At 41.2% G+C, this 19,003-nt stretch overlaps 1 protein-coding gene across 2 annotated transcripts in view; it reads right to left on the minus strand.

Moving 5' to 3' along the window:
- Positions 1-18,881, minus strand: part of ppp3ccb (protein phosphatase 3, catalytic subunit, gamma isozyme, b) — a 36,065-nt gene extending 17,184 nt beyond the window's left edge. For both annotated transcript variants that reach the window (XM_074690019.1, XM_074690018.1), the window contains exons 1-3: positions 18,279-18,881; positions 5,779-5,976; positions 3,011-3,135 (exon numbers count right to left, since the gene is read on the minus strand). In XM_074690019.1, coding sequence (XP_074546120.1) covers positions 3,011-3,135; positions 5,779-5,976; positions 18,279-18,330 — 375 coding nt within the window. In that variant the 5' untranslated portion in view covers positions 18,331-18,881. The remainder of the gene's footprint in view (positions 1-3,010; positions 3,136-5,778; positions 5,977-18,278) is intronic.
- Between the last annotated feature and the right edge of the window lie 122 nt (positions 18,882-19,003).

Genomic DNA, 19,003 nt, shown 5'->3' on the forward strand with positions numbered 1-19,003 from the left:
ATGAGAGTTTAAGAGTCACCAAAGTTTGAGTTTCAAAACTTTGAGCTAGTCACAGCATCTGGTGCAACCGTCCTTTTACTGATCCCCAAAAATGATTGTGGACACTTCAGGAAACAGTATTGGACCTCTTACACATTTTACCCACTTTGGATACCTGTTTCAAAAGTCTGTGTCCTTGGACAACCCCAAACGTTATTTCCTTGAAGAGGAACTTATAGGCTGTATTCATACCAGAAAAGTCCTTTGGTCCACTTGTTTGGTCCGGACCAAAAGCAGACTTTATTTTTTTCGTTTGGTGCGGTTTGTATTCAAATTGTACTTTTTGCAAGTGGACTATATTCTGTAAACACATCCACGTGTGTGACGATCAGTGCTCTCATTGGACAGCTCTGACAAAGGGCGGCACACAGAATACAGACCCGGAAATGGAGGTAAACATGTGTGTTTGTGCTCTTATTAGAGCTGCAAAATAATTTTCAGTTTCAAGAGCAGCTTCTTCAAAGAAGGCTTAACAACACCGTTTCAAATTTTGGAACAGCGAAGATGAATGCGCGCAGCAAGGAGACGCTATGCTCTGCGTGTCCTGACCCACAACATGCTAGCAACAGCGTGGCTAAACAGAAGACGGAGGATCAGTATGAACCAAAGACGGTTAGGTTACGGTGGCTTTATTGGCCCAAAAGGGGCATGTATCCTGTAGTTAGTTCTGATGGACCTTGGTTTGTATTCAGACCTGCACCGGAGAACCACGAACCGCACCAGAGTTCATTTGGAAGCGGACCGAGACCACCTCAAAAAGTGGGTCTCGGTCCAGTTGTTTGGCCCGCACCAGGGTTCGTTTGTGTCTATTCACACCTGCATGAAAAGTCGGCACCAGCGTGGGAAACGAACCCTGGTCCGTTTTAAGTGGACCAAACAGTCCAGGTCTAAATACGCCCTAAGACTGTTGAGTATGTTTTTACGTAAACAAGAAGTAAACAGGAAGTAACTGACATCTTCATCGCTGGTTCACAATGTTTACATTTTAACATTTATTTTAACTGTTTTTTCAACTTCAATGATTCACAGCTCCATTTTTGTAAATTTCCTGGATCATCAGAAATAATTTAGATTCAAACATTGAACATAAATCTAACCATGACTTCCTTGTCGGAAATCTATATTCTTTCATCTCTTTACTGTCCACAGCATGTCAGGTGAGTTTGTTTATTTGTGACGTTTCCTATACAACACCATATTAAGGTTGGGAATTCAAAAAGTGGAAATGAACATTTTTTAGGCATTGTGTCTTTTTATTTGTAGGGGTTGAACTGAATCAGTTATCAATGTGGTTTCATTTAACTAGTAGGGTATTCAGATTTATCCTAAAAGACTAATGAGAACCTAAAGTGGAGCATGTGTCTGTGAAACATCATTTTCAGGTAGTTCAAGCAGTCTGCCGATAAATGACTTCTAAATTAATCTGGTTCATGAGAGTGTCTGTGACTCTAAAATGTGTCTGACCCTGATTCTGAATGAGATACAGACTGAGAACTGTCTCAACACTTCCTGAAATTTGATGCAGCAAGAGAAAAGAAGAAAACAAGCAAATGCAACTACAGCTTGGAGATCTTATATTTATTTCCCTCTGTGGTCTAAACAGGTGTGACAATAACTGTTTGCAAATACAAAGTCTCCTTAATTTAGCCCAAAGGATGCCTGACAGACTATTACATTTTTTCTTTCATCCGATAGCCACCTGCTGTCCATAAACCAGAGCCTCCACACCTGAGCCTCTGCAGGTGACAGAGACAGGGGAGAACATTAACTCAGCGCGAGAGCTACTGTTTCGGGGGGGGGGGGGGGGGGGGGGGGGGGGGTAAAATATCCAAAATTAGTGCTGTTGGTCCTTCTTTCAGCTGTTCTAATCATACCTTTATGACTTGACAGACATATCTTGTGTGTTCTTTCTATGAAAGCTCTAAAACATGGAGATAATCCAGAGTAAAGGAGTAAAAAGCAAAGTAAAATCATCAAATTTGTACATAACTGACCATCACTAACACCCTAAATATAGTTGTTGTGTATTCCTGCAGAATCCTGCACATCCTTTCCATCTGCACCGATAAATATTTCATGTATCTAGGTCACATCATGGTACACACCATGTGTGTCTTTAAAATGTTTGTGCATGCTCCGTTAAACAAACAACCCCAGGATGAGGGCGGCTCCAAAGTCACCAAGTTCTTAGCCGTTGAAACAGACCAGCTTTAAGATTAGAAAACATCTGAAGACATCAGTACATCCAAACATCTGCAGCCACCGGACCTCCTCGCAGGCTAACATCTGCAGCCATATTTTGGGGGTTGTGGGGTGAAATGTTTGGGAGCTCCTGGTTTCCACAGACTAAGCATGGAGGTCAATGTCAAGGATTTTTTCATCTCCATCGCTTGATTACGATTTTTCCTCTATGTGTGAGCTGCTGTAAAAAGTGAAACTTTGGGTGTTGGGATGACCCAGCAGTTAGGTGGCCCTGTTCCCTGCCCTGTCCCCTCTGGATAAAGACAGAAAAAGTGAAACTGAACCACATAAGATCAATAAATATGATGTTACCCTATCTCCTCGAGATGAAGTCCTGTTCTGCCTGAATGAGTCTGTGAGACGCTGAGAGACGGTGCGTTTATTTCCGTCTTTGTGGTTTGGACGAGCGAAAGCGTTCCAGGATGTCCACTAATCCTCCCAGCAGCTAATAAAGACATCCTGCCATCCACAGATCCACACCCCCCCCTCCAGAGAACACACCCAGCCCTCCCTCTGATTGTTTTGGAAACGGGACACACAGTGAGGTTCAAGGCGTGTGTGTGCGTGTTCACTTGTGTGTCTAAGTGTGTGTGTGTGTGTATGTTGGTGGAGCAGCAGACAGTGTGTCTTTCATTTCCTACGACTATTTAAAGGCACAGCGCTAAGCCTCGCTCCAAATGTCAGAAACACAAACATGTGAGAGGGAGACAGCGGAGACACACACTCATACCTCGATGCTGAAGTACCCTCGGTCCACGTAGTCGCCCAGGAACAGGTAACGGGTGCTGCTGGGGGACCCGCCCACCTCAAAGAGCTTCATCAGGTCAAAGAACTGGCCGTGGACATCTCCACACACTGAACACACACAAGATAAAAAGTGAGAGTTCACAAAGGCTAAGTATGCTGCAGAGAAATTCATTTTTTAGACAAGAGCGGACTATTTAATACAGAAATGCAGAAATAAAATCCAAAAACAATCGACAATCAAGCAACAGTTAAAGAATCAGAGGAAACAATCAAATGTCGCATTTTAAGACAAAACGTTCACATTCATGAAAAAAGAAAAAACATGAAAAATGATAAATCTATGGGCTTCAATGATCACTTCATTTTTTTCTTAAACTGTTGCATAGCCTTGACTCTAGAGTATGTATTTCTTGATAATAACCTTCAACACCAGCTTTCTTTAAATAGTGTCTAGATTACTTTCAGTCACCGCTATCTTATCGTTCCATGTTAAATTAATTCACTTTTAGGCCGGATGAAAGACATTGGTCAGTGAACTTTAGAAACACAGATTTGATTGGATGTAAAATTTCATTTCATTTCATTTCATTTCATATACTTTATTGTCCCCACGGGGAAATTTGTCATGGGCTCCTTGCTGGTCCTGCAGTCATAAAAGAGCAACATGAATTCATAGCACAAACATCACAGTCACAAACACATCACAATTGCATTCTGAACATCCCTATTGCACAGTACCAATAATTTAAATAAAATACATTAAACCAGTATGAAGGCCAAAGAGTCAGGAGAGATTAAGACTACATCAGTTCATTCATAATCTTAATAGATGTTGGGATGAAAGAGTTTTTAAAGCGGTTCAGCCTGCAGCGGGGGACTCTGAATCTCCTCCCTGAGGGTAGCAGGTGATACTCTGCATGGAGAACATGGGTTTCGTCTGACACAATTTTTTGTGCCTGGGTCATGATAGATTGTTCAAAGATGGTCTGGAGAGAAGTGTGATTTTTGACATACATAATTTTCATTGCTTGCTGTACCAGACGGTTTAGCTGTGTCTTCAGCTGTACAGACAAGTTACCGTACCAGGCTGTGATTCCGTACCTTATAATACTCTCCAGGACAGCATGGTAGAACAACAGCATGACCTTCTGCTCAACACCAAAAGCTCTCAGTCTGCGCAGAAAGTACAATCTCTGCTGTAGTCTTGAGCAGAGACTCTCAACGTGGACCCTCCAGCTGAATGCATCGTCGATATGAACTCCAAGATATTTATAGGAGCTGACCTGAGTGACAGGTTCATTGTGAATGACCACTGGCCCCAAGTCATCCACGACTTTATGATTGAACACCATCTCTTCTGTTTTCTTTACATTTAGCATCAAATAGTTAGAGTCACACCACTGAACAAAATGACTGATCTCAGAATGGTAAGCTGCAGGACTTTTATCTTTGTGCAGCAAACCGAGGATGGCAGTGTCATCTGAAAACTTAATGATGTAATTATCAGGGTGGACCTTAATGCAATCATTTGTGTACAATGTAAAGAGCACAGGGGAGCTGACACATCCCTGGGGGGCACCAGTACTGGAGAGTCTGGGCTCAGAGAGGACATTGTTAATTTTAACCTGCTGCACACGGTTAGTTAAAAAAGACATGAACCATTTCAAAATAAAAGGATTGACGTTCATGTTCTTCAGTTTCTCAATCAGTAGGTGTGGTTGTAGCGTATTAAACGCAGAACTGAAATCAACAAACAGTAAACGTACATAAGCTTTGGGGTCCAAATGATTGAAATGATTAACTTTATCTTCTACTGGTGTTTAATTTCTGGGTCTGTTTGATTGTAGTCTTTACTATGTCTCTCTGGGGCTTCCACAGTATCTATAGATGATTTACAGTTCAAACACATTTCTATTTTTCTCTCCCTGGTGTTTTAGAAAACGCTTATTTCAGCCTCATTTTGGCTGCTGTCTCTTTAAGGCTCCCTGCTCCACAAACCTCCTTCACTCTGATTGGTTAGAACTGAACCTAAACTGTTAAACTTACCTGCAGCCAATAACAATGTAGATTATTACCAGTTTCACAAATAATTTTTTAATCATTGACCATTTCTAGCAAAAAGAAGCAGCAGATTTAAGAACAGATCTAAGCTGCCAGGGCAGACTGGAGTCTGTTGGTTTTGCTTTAAAGAATACTTAAAGGGTTATTTTCCAGTTATCAAAGAATCAAAATCATTGTATGGACATACTCTTTAACTTTTTTATACCACCTTTTATACATGAAAGCCTGCAGCCAAAGATGCTGCACAAAAGACTGGAGAGATAGACAATAACAATAGTTAAAACAAGAAGAAGTGAGGATAAAAAAAAACACTTAAAAATCAAACCCCTCAAGTTTTATTTGCAGCTCCTGTGGATAAATTCATGGTATGTTGGGATGTTTTCACTCATTTCATTAACGTACAGAAGAAAACCTCCAAACCCAGTGAATGCTAAACATAAAGGAGTTAAAAACAGTGACAAATATCTGTAAACAATAAGTGTGAAGGCGTGCAGGAGGGACAGAAATAGTCGAGGGCACGAGGGTGGAGGGTGGATGCCTAAGCTAAGCCACATGTCAGAGAGGGCAGCTGTAGAAATAGACTGCAGCACACACTCCGTCTTTGTCCTGCTGTCACTGACTCCTTCCTCAGTCCCCCTTCCTCAGCCCTCCTCACACACTGAGATCAAAGGTGTGAGGGTCCAGGTTTACCTGTGATGGGAGCCTCCACCTCCAGCATGCATTTCTCCTGGCGCAGGATGCTGGCTCCCTCATTGATGATCCGCAGAGCCGCCTCCTCCTCCAGGCGACCCTCCTTCACCAAGTGGGCCTTCAGCTGCTCCACACTGGGCCTCCCGTCCACGTACAGGTCTTTCACCGTCAGGCGGTTACCAGGAGGGTATGGCACCGCTAACAGAGAAAGAAGAGAGTCAAATGTTTCAGAACAACAAAAAGTGAAAGTTGTGAAAAAACTTTAAAACTGAAGCAAAAAGTCCAGATCCTGGTTCTGAAAGTTCCCCCTCTAAACACAACAACAGACAGTAAATGATGGATCAGCCAACAACTATTTCCATCCTCAGTTTATCTCAGCCCAAAGGCACATCCTCAGAAGTCGGTTTCTGCCCGACTAACTGTTCAAACGTCAAAGAGCTTCAGGTCTCACACAGCATGAAACAACATCACACACAGACTTCTATCATATATGTTTAAGAAAGATAAAGAGGCTGGAAAAAATGAGGAGCACTTTTGATTTGAAGTGTTCTTTAATGTGATTTATAAACTTTAAGCTCCTGCCCTCAGGATAAAGGTGCAGAGACTCTTCTGGAGGGGACCATGTGCACAGAAAATCCCAGCTCATGAAAGAAAACTCAGTCAGTAAAGCACTTTAAAGCCTCACTTTATACTTTCTATAACACCCTGTTTCAGCCTATCAATGAAGATAGATTTCCTCTGTTAAAATAAGTGTGTGACAGATTTAATATTTATCTCCTTGTGTAATGCATTATTTTGTGGTTTCATGGCACATAATTCCAGACTAATTTCTTCCGTTCGCCAGCACAAAGCAGACAGTTCAGTTATCTTTAACTGCCTGTTGCTGATCCTCCTCAGAGATGGTGTGATACTCCCACACAGCCGACAGTTTTTGCATGGTGGACCATGAAAACAATCTACAGTTTGTCCAAGAAGTGACTTCTTCCAAGAAATAACATCCTCTCTGAATCAGCAGTTTGTGTACCAGCTTGTGAATTTATGTGAAACATCAGTTCAAGGAACATTATTTGCCACAGGGCTGATTTGAGCTAACAGCTCAAATATAGCAAAGCTCTCTAACTCATACTGAATGCATATCCAATCTAGCGTCTACTCTTTTATTCTAAAAAAATTAAACGGGAAGGAAAAGAGTTGGCGGGATTAATTTAAAATCACTTAGAAAGCCGTGAAGGGTTTATGTTTTGGTTTTCATCTTCCAGCAGGACCTGGCTCCTGCTCACAGCGCCAAAAGATCCAGAGGCTCGTTCAATGACATATCATGATGTTATTCCAAGGGATGGGTATCGAATTAGGTACTTTTATAGGTACCGACCGAATTCTGTTAAAAGTAGCGGGTATCGATTGATGTAAAATCAAAAGGTACCATGTTTAGGTACCTAAATGCATCCTTGTGACTGTGAGGGAGTGGAAGAGTAGGAGATTTTCCATGCTGGACATGAACACAGCATTGCAAGGTTATATATTGAAGAAGAAATTTGTTAAATTGAATTTTTTTATATTTCATTATTAAACAAATTGATATTTTTTATTACATAAACACAAAAAAGTACCAAAACTTGGTACCATTGAGTACCGGTACCAATTGCCAGGTACCGGGCATCGGTACCGTATCGTTTCAAATGTGAAAGGTACCCATCCCTAGTTATTCCAGCAAACTCTCCAGACCTGAACCCCAAAAAGGACCCCAACCCCTGCCTCTTTACCTCATCCAGCGACAGCGTTACGCATCATAACCGTGGTGTTTGTCACCTGCAGTCAGTAGATGAAACACTGACGAGAGCTTCGTCAGGACTGGAACACATTTGTTTCCAAAAGCTGTTAACAACCTCTAGTATTAAAAGTTTTAGGAGTCAAACACGAAGTCAAGCTAATGATCAAAGTTTCCATATCATATCCAACGCACGCAAAAGCAGCAGAAAATTCAAAGAAAATGTGTTTTGTGACAAAACATACAAACTTAAGTTTGAACTTTTTTTCATTATCTGCAGCAAAATGAAATCCATCCAAAAGTAAAGCTTCACCTCCTCCAGGAGGTTAATTTTGTTTTCCATCAGAGGAAAGGTGTTTTTCTACATAAAGTTTCCTTAAAGTCAGACCAGAGTCTTCCTGACAATGGTGGCAGCATGTCGAGGCTTGACCTGGAGACAAAGCGTCAGAGTTTGGCAGCTTGAATCAGCCTCTGGAAGACATACCAATCGGCTTAATCTGAGGAAAACACCTTGGACTCAGAGAGAGGGGGAGAGAGCAACACTCTGGAGAACGACCAAGAACATCTAAAGGTGGATACACGACAAACCACCCAAAGCTGCACAGCTGCTGTCTTGCTTTTGTTCTCTGTGCATGCAGGAGCTTTGTTTTGTTCATGGAAGCTGATTGCATGATTATTCCTACAAAACTCTTAATGGTGGATAAACAGCTTGACAGCCTGTGCTTACATATATGCATACAGGACTTTAGCATTTGCAGGAGGGAGAGACATCAACACACACACTCCAAATTAAGGCACTATGCATGACTTGGAAATATTATTCTGTAAAAAGTATCCTAAAGAAGACATCTGGTGTTCTTTTTCAATAAATTATGAAACAATTTGTTATACAACAGAAAAACAAAACCTGTTTCTCAGACTGTTTGTCATTAAAAGCCCTAAATGAGATGCAACCTGCAACTGCAGGGACCTAAAAGGAGCAATTTGCTTTCTTTTCAAATGTATAATGCCAGCAAAAGATGGAGCACGCCTCCGCTTGCAGCCTCCGAACAAATAAAAGGGTTAGGGCTTACATAATCTTTATTAACAGATGTCTGAAAATTAATGCAGACTCTGGTCTCTGTCGTTCAAGGAGCTCTGATTAGTCATGTTTGAGCGAGCTTTGGATTTCTGCGGCAAAAGAGACAATATTCAGAGACAGAAATGAAACCCTGGAGCCCATCAGACGTTATTTTCACAATGAAAGCTTTTAATTTTCTCAAATACAGAGATTTTGCATAATAAAGCAGGTAAAAAATAGCATAAAAGATCTGCTGATTTGTTCTGAGCAGGTCTTGAAATACGAGCCTGATGCAGAAGTGCTAAAATCTGTGGTTCCTGGAGTGTTCAGCAGAGCCTGTCTGCAGAAACAGCAGAAACAGCAGGAACATGCACTAGGCCTGGGACGATTTGCTGAACGATATATTGTCCTATAATTACAGACAATAAACAATATCAATTTGAGACCAAATAAACTACTAATACAAAAATAATATATCTCACTAATGCAATAAACCCTCTCAAATGCAATTAAATCATATTTCTTGTAATTATTTTTCATTACTGTAATTGGAATATCAATAACTTTTAAATATAGAAAAAAGAAAAATTAAAATGGGCTCGCAAACTACACTTTCTGTGTCCATGTAAATTTATGCTTAACCAGATTAGAGTCATTCTGAATGCTCAAAACAGAAACAAACAGACGGTCAAGAGTGTGTGAAGAAATTTCACCTCATCTGTGAGGCTTCATCAGCCTCATCAGCTTCATCCCAAACTGTAAACAGACCAGTTGTCTCCTTTTTGAAGTATTCACAATATACTTTCTGTGAGCACATGTTTTACACTGTTTTGCTTGTCAAATGCCTAAGTGGCTGTTGGGGAGAAGGCTCTGCATCTGTAGGTGCAGTTTTTTCCCCAGCTGGGAAAACTGGGTTGGGTGGTTGTGTTTTAGGTGAGCATGTGAGTTTGTTGTGATGCCTTTTTTTGTTGCTGCACACTGGCTCGTCTGTGATGATGGGCTCACCTTGCTCAGTCGTTAGGAGCTGAAATATTTCTACACTGGAGATTTGGCATTTGGCTTTACAATCCTCTTCTTTCCTCCTAATTTCTATGACATTAACCTGTGTTGCCCCTGACGAGCTCATGAGGCTCACTTGCTGCCATAGACTGTATGTTAGACACTTGTCTGTTTCTGAAATGGATTTTTGTAGCAAATCGGCTATCACAGCCATATTGGAAGTGGCAGGGACTTCGAGTACAGCAATAGGGTGCCCGTCGGTCACGTAAGCTGAGCTCTGACTGGGCAAGCTTGTGACAGTGTCTCAGCTTCATAAACCAACAACTGACGTCACAGAGACTACACCCATTTTTATTCAACCTCTGCTTCTGAGACTGGAAATCATCACTCAAACTATTCAGTTTATTTGGTTAAGTTCTCAGGAACAATTTAGGTACTGATGCCTCTTTTTGCCACTGCTGTATCATCCAAAATATGAGTACTCAGATTTTTTTAAAGTAGAGTACAGACAAACTCTAGCTTGAAGTTCCTGCTATAAAGGTTTATTATTTCCTTGCAATAAACCAATTAACTAAAACTGCTCTTCAAACCACTAGCTTTACATTTATATGACCAACTGCTGAGTTCGGTTCCAGCACTGATACCGTCTCCTTGGATGTGTTATGGTATCTGTGTTTTCAGCTGCCCATCTGAGATGACTTTCTGCTGTTTGTGTTGATGTTTGTTAAACTGTGTTTGTCTGCAGCAGCTCTAATATTTACCACAGAGAGGCACAGGTCCTGCTGATATTTGCAGGCAGCAGAAACAGAAACAAAGCTGCGTCGTGTGCGATACACACCCTGCTTTGCTTACATTTGACTGGCTGCTAGCCACGGGAGCTACGGTGGCCTAAAGGGACAAAGTTCAAAAAGGAGATAAGTCCAACAAGGTCTAAAGCCAATAAGTAAATGTTACGCGTATGTTATGTATTATCTCTGTGATTAAGTGTATTAATCTGCACTAAGTTTTTTTTTTTCAGTTGTGATGAAGACATCGCTCTCTGTCCCTCAAACACTGCCTCTGTGTTGATTATTTGAATACCACTTCCTCTAGTGGTCTGTTTCACTTCTGGTTTTGCTTCCTTCCATTTAGCTCCTTAAAAATCTCATCTGATCTCAGCTGTGTGTATGTGTGTCTGTATACAGTTTCTCTTACTGGTGACAAACTGAGCTGGTGATGAACCAGTTCACGAGTCCTCACATGATTGGCTGAATGTGAGCGACCTGGTTTGGTTTCACTCTCTAAACTAGACCACTGGGCCGGGACACTATGTGCTCCTGTGTGTGTGTGTTTTCTGTAATACTCTCTGTGCAGGAGTGTGTGGAAGAAGTGTGTGAGGTTACAATGATGTCACCTTTGCAAAGTTCCCAATGTGAAATAATCACAAAACGACCTGTTGATAGGAAAGTTTAAAAGTAAGCTGTATGACCCTGAATCAACAGATCTAACGTTTTAAATTAAATCTGAAAAGCCCAAACTGAAACTGAGTTTTTTTAAACTGAGTTTATTTGCTTTAACCCACTTAATTATTTATTACTTTAGCTCAAAGATACAAAACAAATTCCAGTTTGTTGTGACTCTGTTTAGCAATTCTGCAATTTCATTTGGCAGCAGCTTTCGTCCAAATCAAAAATTCAATGTCAGTTCAGCGTGGCACAAAGTTTTAATTTGAGGAATATAGAGTTTAACTTTCCAGGAGTTAAATATAATTTCAAAGCAAATAAATTCAGTTGAATCAAAAACATTATATCCTAGGGATGTTCAGTGCCACTTTTTTTCCAGACTCATACCAGTACTAGTGCTCATGCTTGAGTACTCACAGATAACAATACCAAAGTACTTTGATACACAAGTCTTCAGTGAACAATGACAGATCATTCTGAACAAAGACAGCACAGTCACTCTGCCATTAAATCCAAAATAAAACAAACAACTCTCTGAGTTATGACTTGTTTTTAATAAATCAACAAAAGTCCAAAAATTTCTCAGAGTTATAGTATTTTTTTAAATAAACTGAAGAGCAAAACAAAACTGTTAACTCTCCCTGGTTCATTCATGTTGTCTGAACAAGACATGACGTACATTGTCTGTGATGTCAAACAGCAGCAATGTAGTGACAACACTGGCGAGGAGGACTTACTCTATGTAACATATTTTTTACCTTGAGTATCAGCTGCTGGTATTGGCAGCCTTCACGAGTACCTGATAAATTGAAATAGGGCTGGTCCTCGTCCACCCTGATATATTCAATATAAGATCAAGCTTTCAAATGTAACATAATAGTTCAATTGAGTTTCTAGTGGCACATAAAGCTCATAAAGGAGCCTTAAATTTAACCTTATAGCTTAGCTTTGTATTATCTGCATATAACAGTTTTATTTCTTTTTTTTAAGGAAAGAAACAATAAAACACTGAGAGAAAAAATATCACTGTCCCAAGAACAGCAACAGTAACTTGGGCCTCTAACACGTTTAACTCTGTAGTAAGCCTTTAAATGGATTTCCTCTGACTGTGACTTCTTCATTATCTGGAGACGGAGGACTAGGGCCCATGGCAGAGCTCCAACCTGGGGCTCAATGAGCCCCCTGAGCCTGCTCCATCCTCAGGTCCAGCTCCATCAATGATGGATGAGGACAGAATCATTACACATGCCGGGCAGCGCAGAGGGACGGACTGATTCGATTACCAACGGTAACTAAGCCAAATACACACATACAATGCACCCACACACTTTTTACAACACACACACACACCCATTGACCAGGTTGAGCAGGATGCAGAGAGCTGCTGCAGCATTTCTCAGAAAGAGGCATCAATGATGATCTCCCAGTCCATCAGCAGGACTGTTAATGAGCCGACTGATCAGACCATCGACGGAAAATTAAATCTGCATGAATTTAATCTGTTCAGGACTCTGATGGTCAAACAGGACCATCGAAACATCCAGGATCACAAACAGATGTCTCCTCAGACGCCTGCTGTTTTAGTCCAACACAGAGTAAAAGACTGCATGGACTCTTGTTTTCTATTTAATTTCTGGTCGTTTTACTTTATAGAAAAATAAGCAGGCAAGACTGTCAGATCAACGAATATTTAATCTGCAATTACTTCCTACTTCTTCTGTGCCTATCTGCAGACATTTGATGTCATTACAATAGATCACAGATGGATAACCAGATAATGAAATGATACCGATGACAAGCTGGAGCTGCAGAGTGCCTTCTTTTCAGTGTATTAGTGGAATGTATCAGTCAAATTTTAATATGAAAAAAAAATAATTACACTGCACATTTAAAAACCTGTACAATTTTGATTAATTTCCACAATAATTCAGCCAATTATTTTATTAGCGCTTTAATTCTTTAATGTTGCTTTTTTGCCGTCATGTTTTAGAAATAAAAATGAAATATTTGAACTATTTGCAAGCTGAGGGTTAAAGGGAAGAGATGATTGTGTGTGTGTGTGTGTGTGTGTGTGTGTGTGTGTGTGTGTGTGTGTGTGTGTGTGTGTGTGTGTGTGTGTGTGTGTGTGTGTACTTCCTGATTGACCAGCTGTCTTAGGGAGGCAGGTTTAATGATGTGACGCTCTCCTGCAGCTTTACACTCCTAAGCCTCCTAAACACACTGAGCCAATCAGACGCTGCCGCTTGCTCACACTAACGCACAGCATTACACAACTTACCATAACAAGTTGCTGCTCCAACTACACACTGAAACAACACTGATACAAGGCCAGGGTTTACATTGGAGACCAACGCTGAAAAGTATCACACGGGGTCAGAAAACATCTCACAAAAACAATTCCATAGAGAGATGGTGCATTCAAGAGAAATTGCGACTGTTAGGTGTTTGTCATAACAAAAGTTACCATTATTTAACTGAGTTTGGTTTGTTTGTTTGCTTCTTGATTTAACCGTTGAGTCTGTTAGGGAGTGGTGATATCTGTTAGAATAAGCTGTGGATGTTTAACAACACAAGACGGATGCTTTAAGAAGACAGCTCAACAGTCATAGTTTTAGGAAAGGAGAGGAAGAAACTAAAAAGTCATGAGCTCTTATATTGTCGATTTGTTTATTGCTGTTTATTTTCAGAAAATTGAAGGTGGACTGTGAGCTCAGAAGGCGTAATAAGTGTGGGGAAAAGGAGGAAGTAGGTTTGGTTAAAAGGTAGAGCTGGGTGTCATTTGCGCAGAGATGGAAACTGATAATAAATTAACAGAAAAATGGGGCACCAGTACAGCCTTACGGTTGGGATGAGCGCCCCATGAGGCTAGCCCTCTAGCTCATGGCCCAGGTTTTGAATCCAGCCTGTGGCCTCTTTCCTGCATGTCATGTTCTACTCTCACCCAGTTTCCTGCTCCATCTACTGTCCTGTCCTTTCATATAAAAAGACAGAAAGAAAGCTTTAAATTAAGAGGAAGTATGACCAAACTGAAGCAGACGGATGATAAACAAAAGAGGCCCCAGAACACAACCTTGGGGGACACCGATACTGAATTGATGGGATTGGAAAAATTCTAAATTGAATGAACTGAGCAAAAGAAGGTGATATTGTGATTTAAAATGTTTTATTATGCAAGAATTATAGAGATACAGGGGCTTTGGACGGGAATTCTGTTAGCTGTATGGTGACTTTGAAAAGAGCGGTAGCGGTCTGAAAACTAGTCGGTCATATTTTTGCATCTTTTGTAGCTTTAAATACCACCTTTACGTGTAACTGCAATGGCAATTGAACGTGGATGACTTGAAGTGTGTTAGCTTCATGACGGCTTCAAAATGGCTACTTTTTCGTTCTTCTTTTTTTTAATTTGCATGCATTCAAAGCGCTGGTGTAACTGAATTTTTTGGCTAGAGGGCTCGCCAATTTTTATTCTGAGCTTTGCACTAATCTCACATGTTGTTGTTTTTTTCCAATGAAGTTTTACTGTGCGAATTTTGTTGATAAAAACAGAGCATTCAGACCACAAGTGTTTTTCATATTCTATTGCCATGCACAGATCACAGTTACAGCTTGTTTTGTTGATCCTAAAATTGAAAAGAACCATGAACGTGGTCTAAAAAGCCAGACTGAATCATGAGAAATGCACCAACATGAAACTCAAATCACTGCACATAAAGAATCTGAACACCAACACGGTGTTCCTAAGAGCTCACGCTGCAGCTCTGCAGAGCAGAAAACTGAAGCATGAAAACTGAGATGGAGAAATCTATTCTGCGACATGCTTACCACAGATGAGTTTGTGAAGAAGCAGCAGAGTAAAGGGGCTGCAGTGAAATTTATTTAAAAAGGAGACGACACAGACGTGCCAAAATCAAGAGACAGACGTCACTCTGTCCGTCTCTAAACAAAGGCTGCTGTTTGGCACTTTGCTGTTAAATCACCCAGTTACACAGAGTGCTATCTCAACTCATCATCAAATAAAGATTGTGTTTCCTGCCTCTGCATACGTCCATACCAGCTCCCTCCCTCCAACTCGCTTTTTTCTTTCCTGGAGTTGGTTAGATAACACTAAAACATTAGACCTTCATTTCACTGGATCAACATCAGCTACAGTTGAATTAAAGTCCTCTCTGTTCTCATCATTGATTGAGGAGAGGAGAATGAATTCAGTCCTGTTAACATGTTCAGATATGAGAAAAGCATTTCACATCACAGCACGTATTATAAACAGGATAACAGTAATTTATAATGCAGAGATCAGGGCACAGAAAATCATCCACACCTTTAATCCACTGCAGCAAGATCAGAAATGCATTAAGTGTTTTTAACTTGGATAAATTGCAAATACTTTTAATCTTTTAGTGTTGTTGCAGAGAATTCTCTGCTTTTCTCATCTTTTTCAAACATGCAGTTTGAAAATACTGTTTGCATCAGTTTGAACAGATTTATGAACCCATATTCAGCCTCTTTTTCAAATTCCACTAATGTTTGAATAAATTCTGCATAATTTTAGACTTTTGCATCTTTAATCCCAGCAGGAACAAGTTCTGTGACCTGGTTAGGAGTTTGCACACTTTCTTTTAGCTACACATATTTTCTAGCAGAAACACTCTCATGCAAAGGGAAGTTTCGACTCCTCTCTAAGATATATCTTCCATGGTATGTAGAGAGGTGATAAAGCATCAGCTGCTGTGATGTAAGACAAACTCTAACTCTGACATTTCAGACCCAACACAGCCTGAGTGTGCTGGTTTGGGCTGCTCTTCCTCTTTGGTCTCCGGTGCAGCAGCTCTTGATTTCTTTGTGTTTACTGTCAGAGTTTCAGACTAACTGTTTGCGGCTAATTGCCTGTCACGCATGAGGAACACCTCCTCCACCCACGGACCAAGAGCATCAAACAAACACAAGAGTGTAAAATGAGCGCTTGATGAGGGACGGGCAATTAGAAGGAAATTAAACACCCCAGTTTCACATTTCAGACAAATTTCAAATCATTTCAACAACTAGTTTGGATCCTTTCCATCTACACTGACCCTCTGACTCCTCATTATTTTTCTTCTTGAGTCAGATGGAAGACATAAAATATCAGATACCTCTCACAAATCCTGCTTTATGATGTGATGAACCAGGATTATGTGCTTTTGCACAATTCCAGCACCATGCACAAGAAGAGAGTCCAAACACAAGGTGACAGGTAACAGGAGTTTCATCTCTGCATCTGATATAGTCATTTAAAAATAAATTTAAAGTAAAAAAAAAAAAAAGACACTGGTCTAACTGATGGTTTTATTAGGGACAAGTTAAGACTGGCAAGTATTGAAATAGTTGTTAATTTATTAAAAAATACATAAAAAACTGAAGTGGCTGGCAGAATAAAATCCAATCACCTTGTGTGCAGCGACTGAAATCTGTGACACAGCTCAGAACCACAAACTGAGTCAGAATTATCCAACAGTGAACTCATGGAGAGCGTGGCCTGTCCTGCATTAAAGCCTGCCTTTCAAAAACTACGACTGACTCAACAAAAAAAATCTTCTTCCTTGTTTGGTTACTTTTACCTACTTTCTCTAAGATATGTCATGTGACAGGTGCTGATTTCAATCAGCGCTGCTGTTGATGAAGTAATTCAGGTAAGTATTGCTGTCATTTGATCAGCCAGACTCTGCCAAAGTCAGGTATAAATGGCTGAAAATGTCCTAATTCTGCCACTCAGAGTGAAGCAGAACAAATTCAAAAGAGACAAAGACTGAGCAGCGACAATACCTAACACACTACACCTGAGGTGTGTAAGTGAGGACGCCCAGGTTCCCCTTTATTTAAACTTATCCATTTAAACCTTTTTAGGACATGCTGGTGTTAACAAAGACATTACACCAACAGGATTCATTAATGAGAATAAGAGAGGAGTGTTGACAGGCGAGGAGTCAGTGCTGACAGACGCACCTGTGTAGCAGAGATTCTCCTGTTACTACAATTTGTAGACACAAAATCCATGACTAAGATGTTCTCAGGTGAGTTAAACAGAATTCATCAGTGTGTGAATCAGAGCACAGGTTCCTGTGTGTGCATGGAGCTGATCCCCTAAATCTGGGGTGCTCGAACATCCTTGGTCCACCACTGATGAAATCAAACCTCACCTGTACCTCAGGTGACCATCAGGATGTTTTAGGGCAGGATTGAAGTATTTTATCAGGTCTGTGTTTCATATTCAGACTTTTTTGACCTGCAAACAACATTTTTAGTCCCAAATATTTCTCATCTTTCATATGCAGAATAATTCATATGTTACTATCCAAACATTTTCAGATGTTTTTCACTTTTACACCCAATGTCTTGTGTCAATGCTTGTGTTGCCAGTGGTTTCTATGAAAGTTAAACTCTGAATAGCTCTATGTTTGCATGCTGCTTTATAAATAAACGAGCCTTGCCCACATTTTTGTGACATATGTGCCACATTTTAGATGCTTCCAGGAGCAGCTGCTGTCAAACAGAAGTCTGTCTAAAAGTGCAACAGAAACGTTTGCAGTGGGAATTAAATGGCTTATTTAGGTCACATAATCTGGTGGGTCACAGAATTTGGTGCAACACCGGTGACAGCCCAATGAGAAGCTCGAATACATAATCAAAGGGAAAACAAATGATTAAATAAGTCCGTGTTATAGCTTTCAGAGAGCTGCGTGCATAAATTGATTAAGATTGGGATATTATTCGTGAAAATAATAACGAAGATTCAGAGGTGTATGGACAGGCTCCCCAATACCGCAGCCCTTCATTTACATCCACAACCATTCACCAAGTCAAACTTGTCTGATGGTTGCCCCCTTTTTTTTATAAAAGGTCCCCTTTTCGTGAATAAACAGGATCCAGGTGTGCGGGGCGTCGCTCAGTAGAGCAGAACAGTTCACAGCTGAATGTCAAACACCGAGCTGACATCTGGAGCTCCGACAGCTAACAAGCTAACTCATTAGCAGAAGATGAGCTTGTTTCCTGACAGAATTCATCCACTCTTTCTCCTCAGACACCTAAATGCATCAGATTCACCTAACTGATTTTAAACACATCGGTGTAAATTACCTGTGAGGTGAGCTACTTGACATCCAGCGGCGCGTGAAGCTGCTGTTAGCCTAACTAGCTGTGCCAGCAGCAGCGCTAACTTCCTGCCCGCAGAAGATTTTAACATTAAAATAAAACTCACCTTTAATGGGTCGCTCAATGGTGGAGAGTTTGTTTTGGTCTTTCGCCGACATCCTCCCTCCGTGTTGGCTCACAGGTCGGAGAATTCGTTAAATTCAAACTAAACTTGATGAATTCCTGACTGGCTAGCTCTGGCTAGCTGAGGTGAGCTAGCCGCGCTAGCTCGCTGTGTCAGCGGAGCGGCAGCGCTTCTCCAGACAGGCAGACCGAGCCAAGCCAAGCCAAGTCGAGCCAAGCCGAACCAGGCTGGGGTTAAAACTGACGGGGGAAGGGAGAAAGGGGGGTGTCTCTAACCAACAATTCTACGCGTTTCCCCTCCGCTCTGCTCCGCGGTGCAATGAGCCGCTGTCCGGGTCCGTCAGGTGGGTCGGCTGGTCCAGGAAACGGCCCGGGCGCCGCTGATGATGCGTTCAGGAGCAGCGAGTAGTGCGTCAGATCATATCTCAACTTTATCCCTTTATTCTTGGACCAGCTGCATCTGTTACAGGCCGCTGGGCTCTGCTGCTCTGTCGTGATCCGATGTGTCGTCCAGACCCTCTGTCGGATTACAATAATCCGCCGCAAGCGGATTTCCTACAACATGGCTCAACGCGGGGGGCTGTGGGTAGTGTAGTATTAATGAGATATTAATGCGCCGCGTTCACGGTCTGCAGAGCCGCACGCACTCAATGGGTTTACTACGCGCCGCGTTCATGAATGAGACACAGCAACAAGAGAGAGATGTTA

This window comes from Halichoeres trimaculatus, unplaced genomic scaffold (genome assembly GCF_033239565.1).
Source record: "Halichoeres trimaculatus isolate MK-OKI-2021-1 unplaced genomic scaffold, fHalTri1.1 fHalTri1_scaffold_16, whole genome shotgun sequence".
Classification (NCBI taxonomy): domain Eukaryota; kingdom Metazoa; phylum Chordata; class Actinopteri; order Labriformes; family Labridae; genus Halichoeres; species Halichoeres trimaculatus.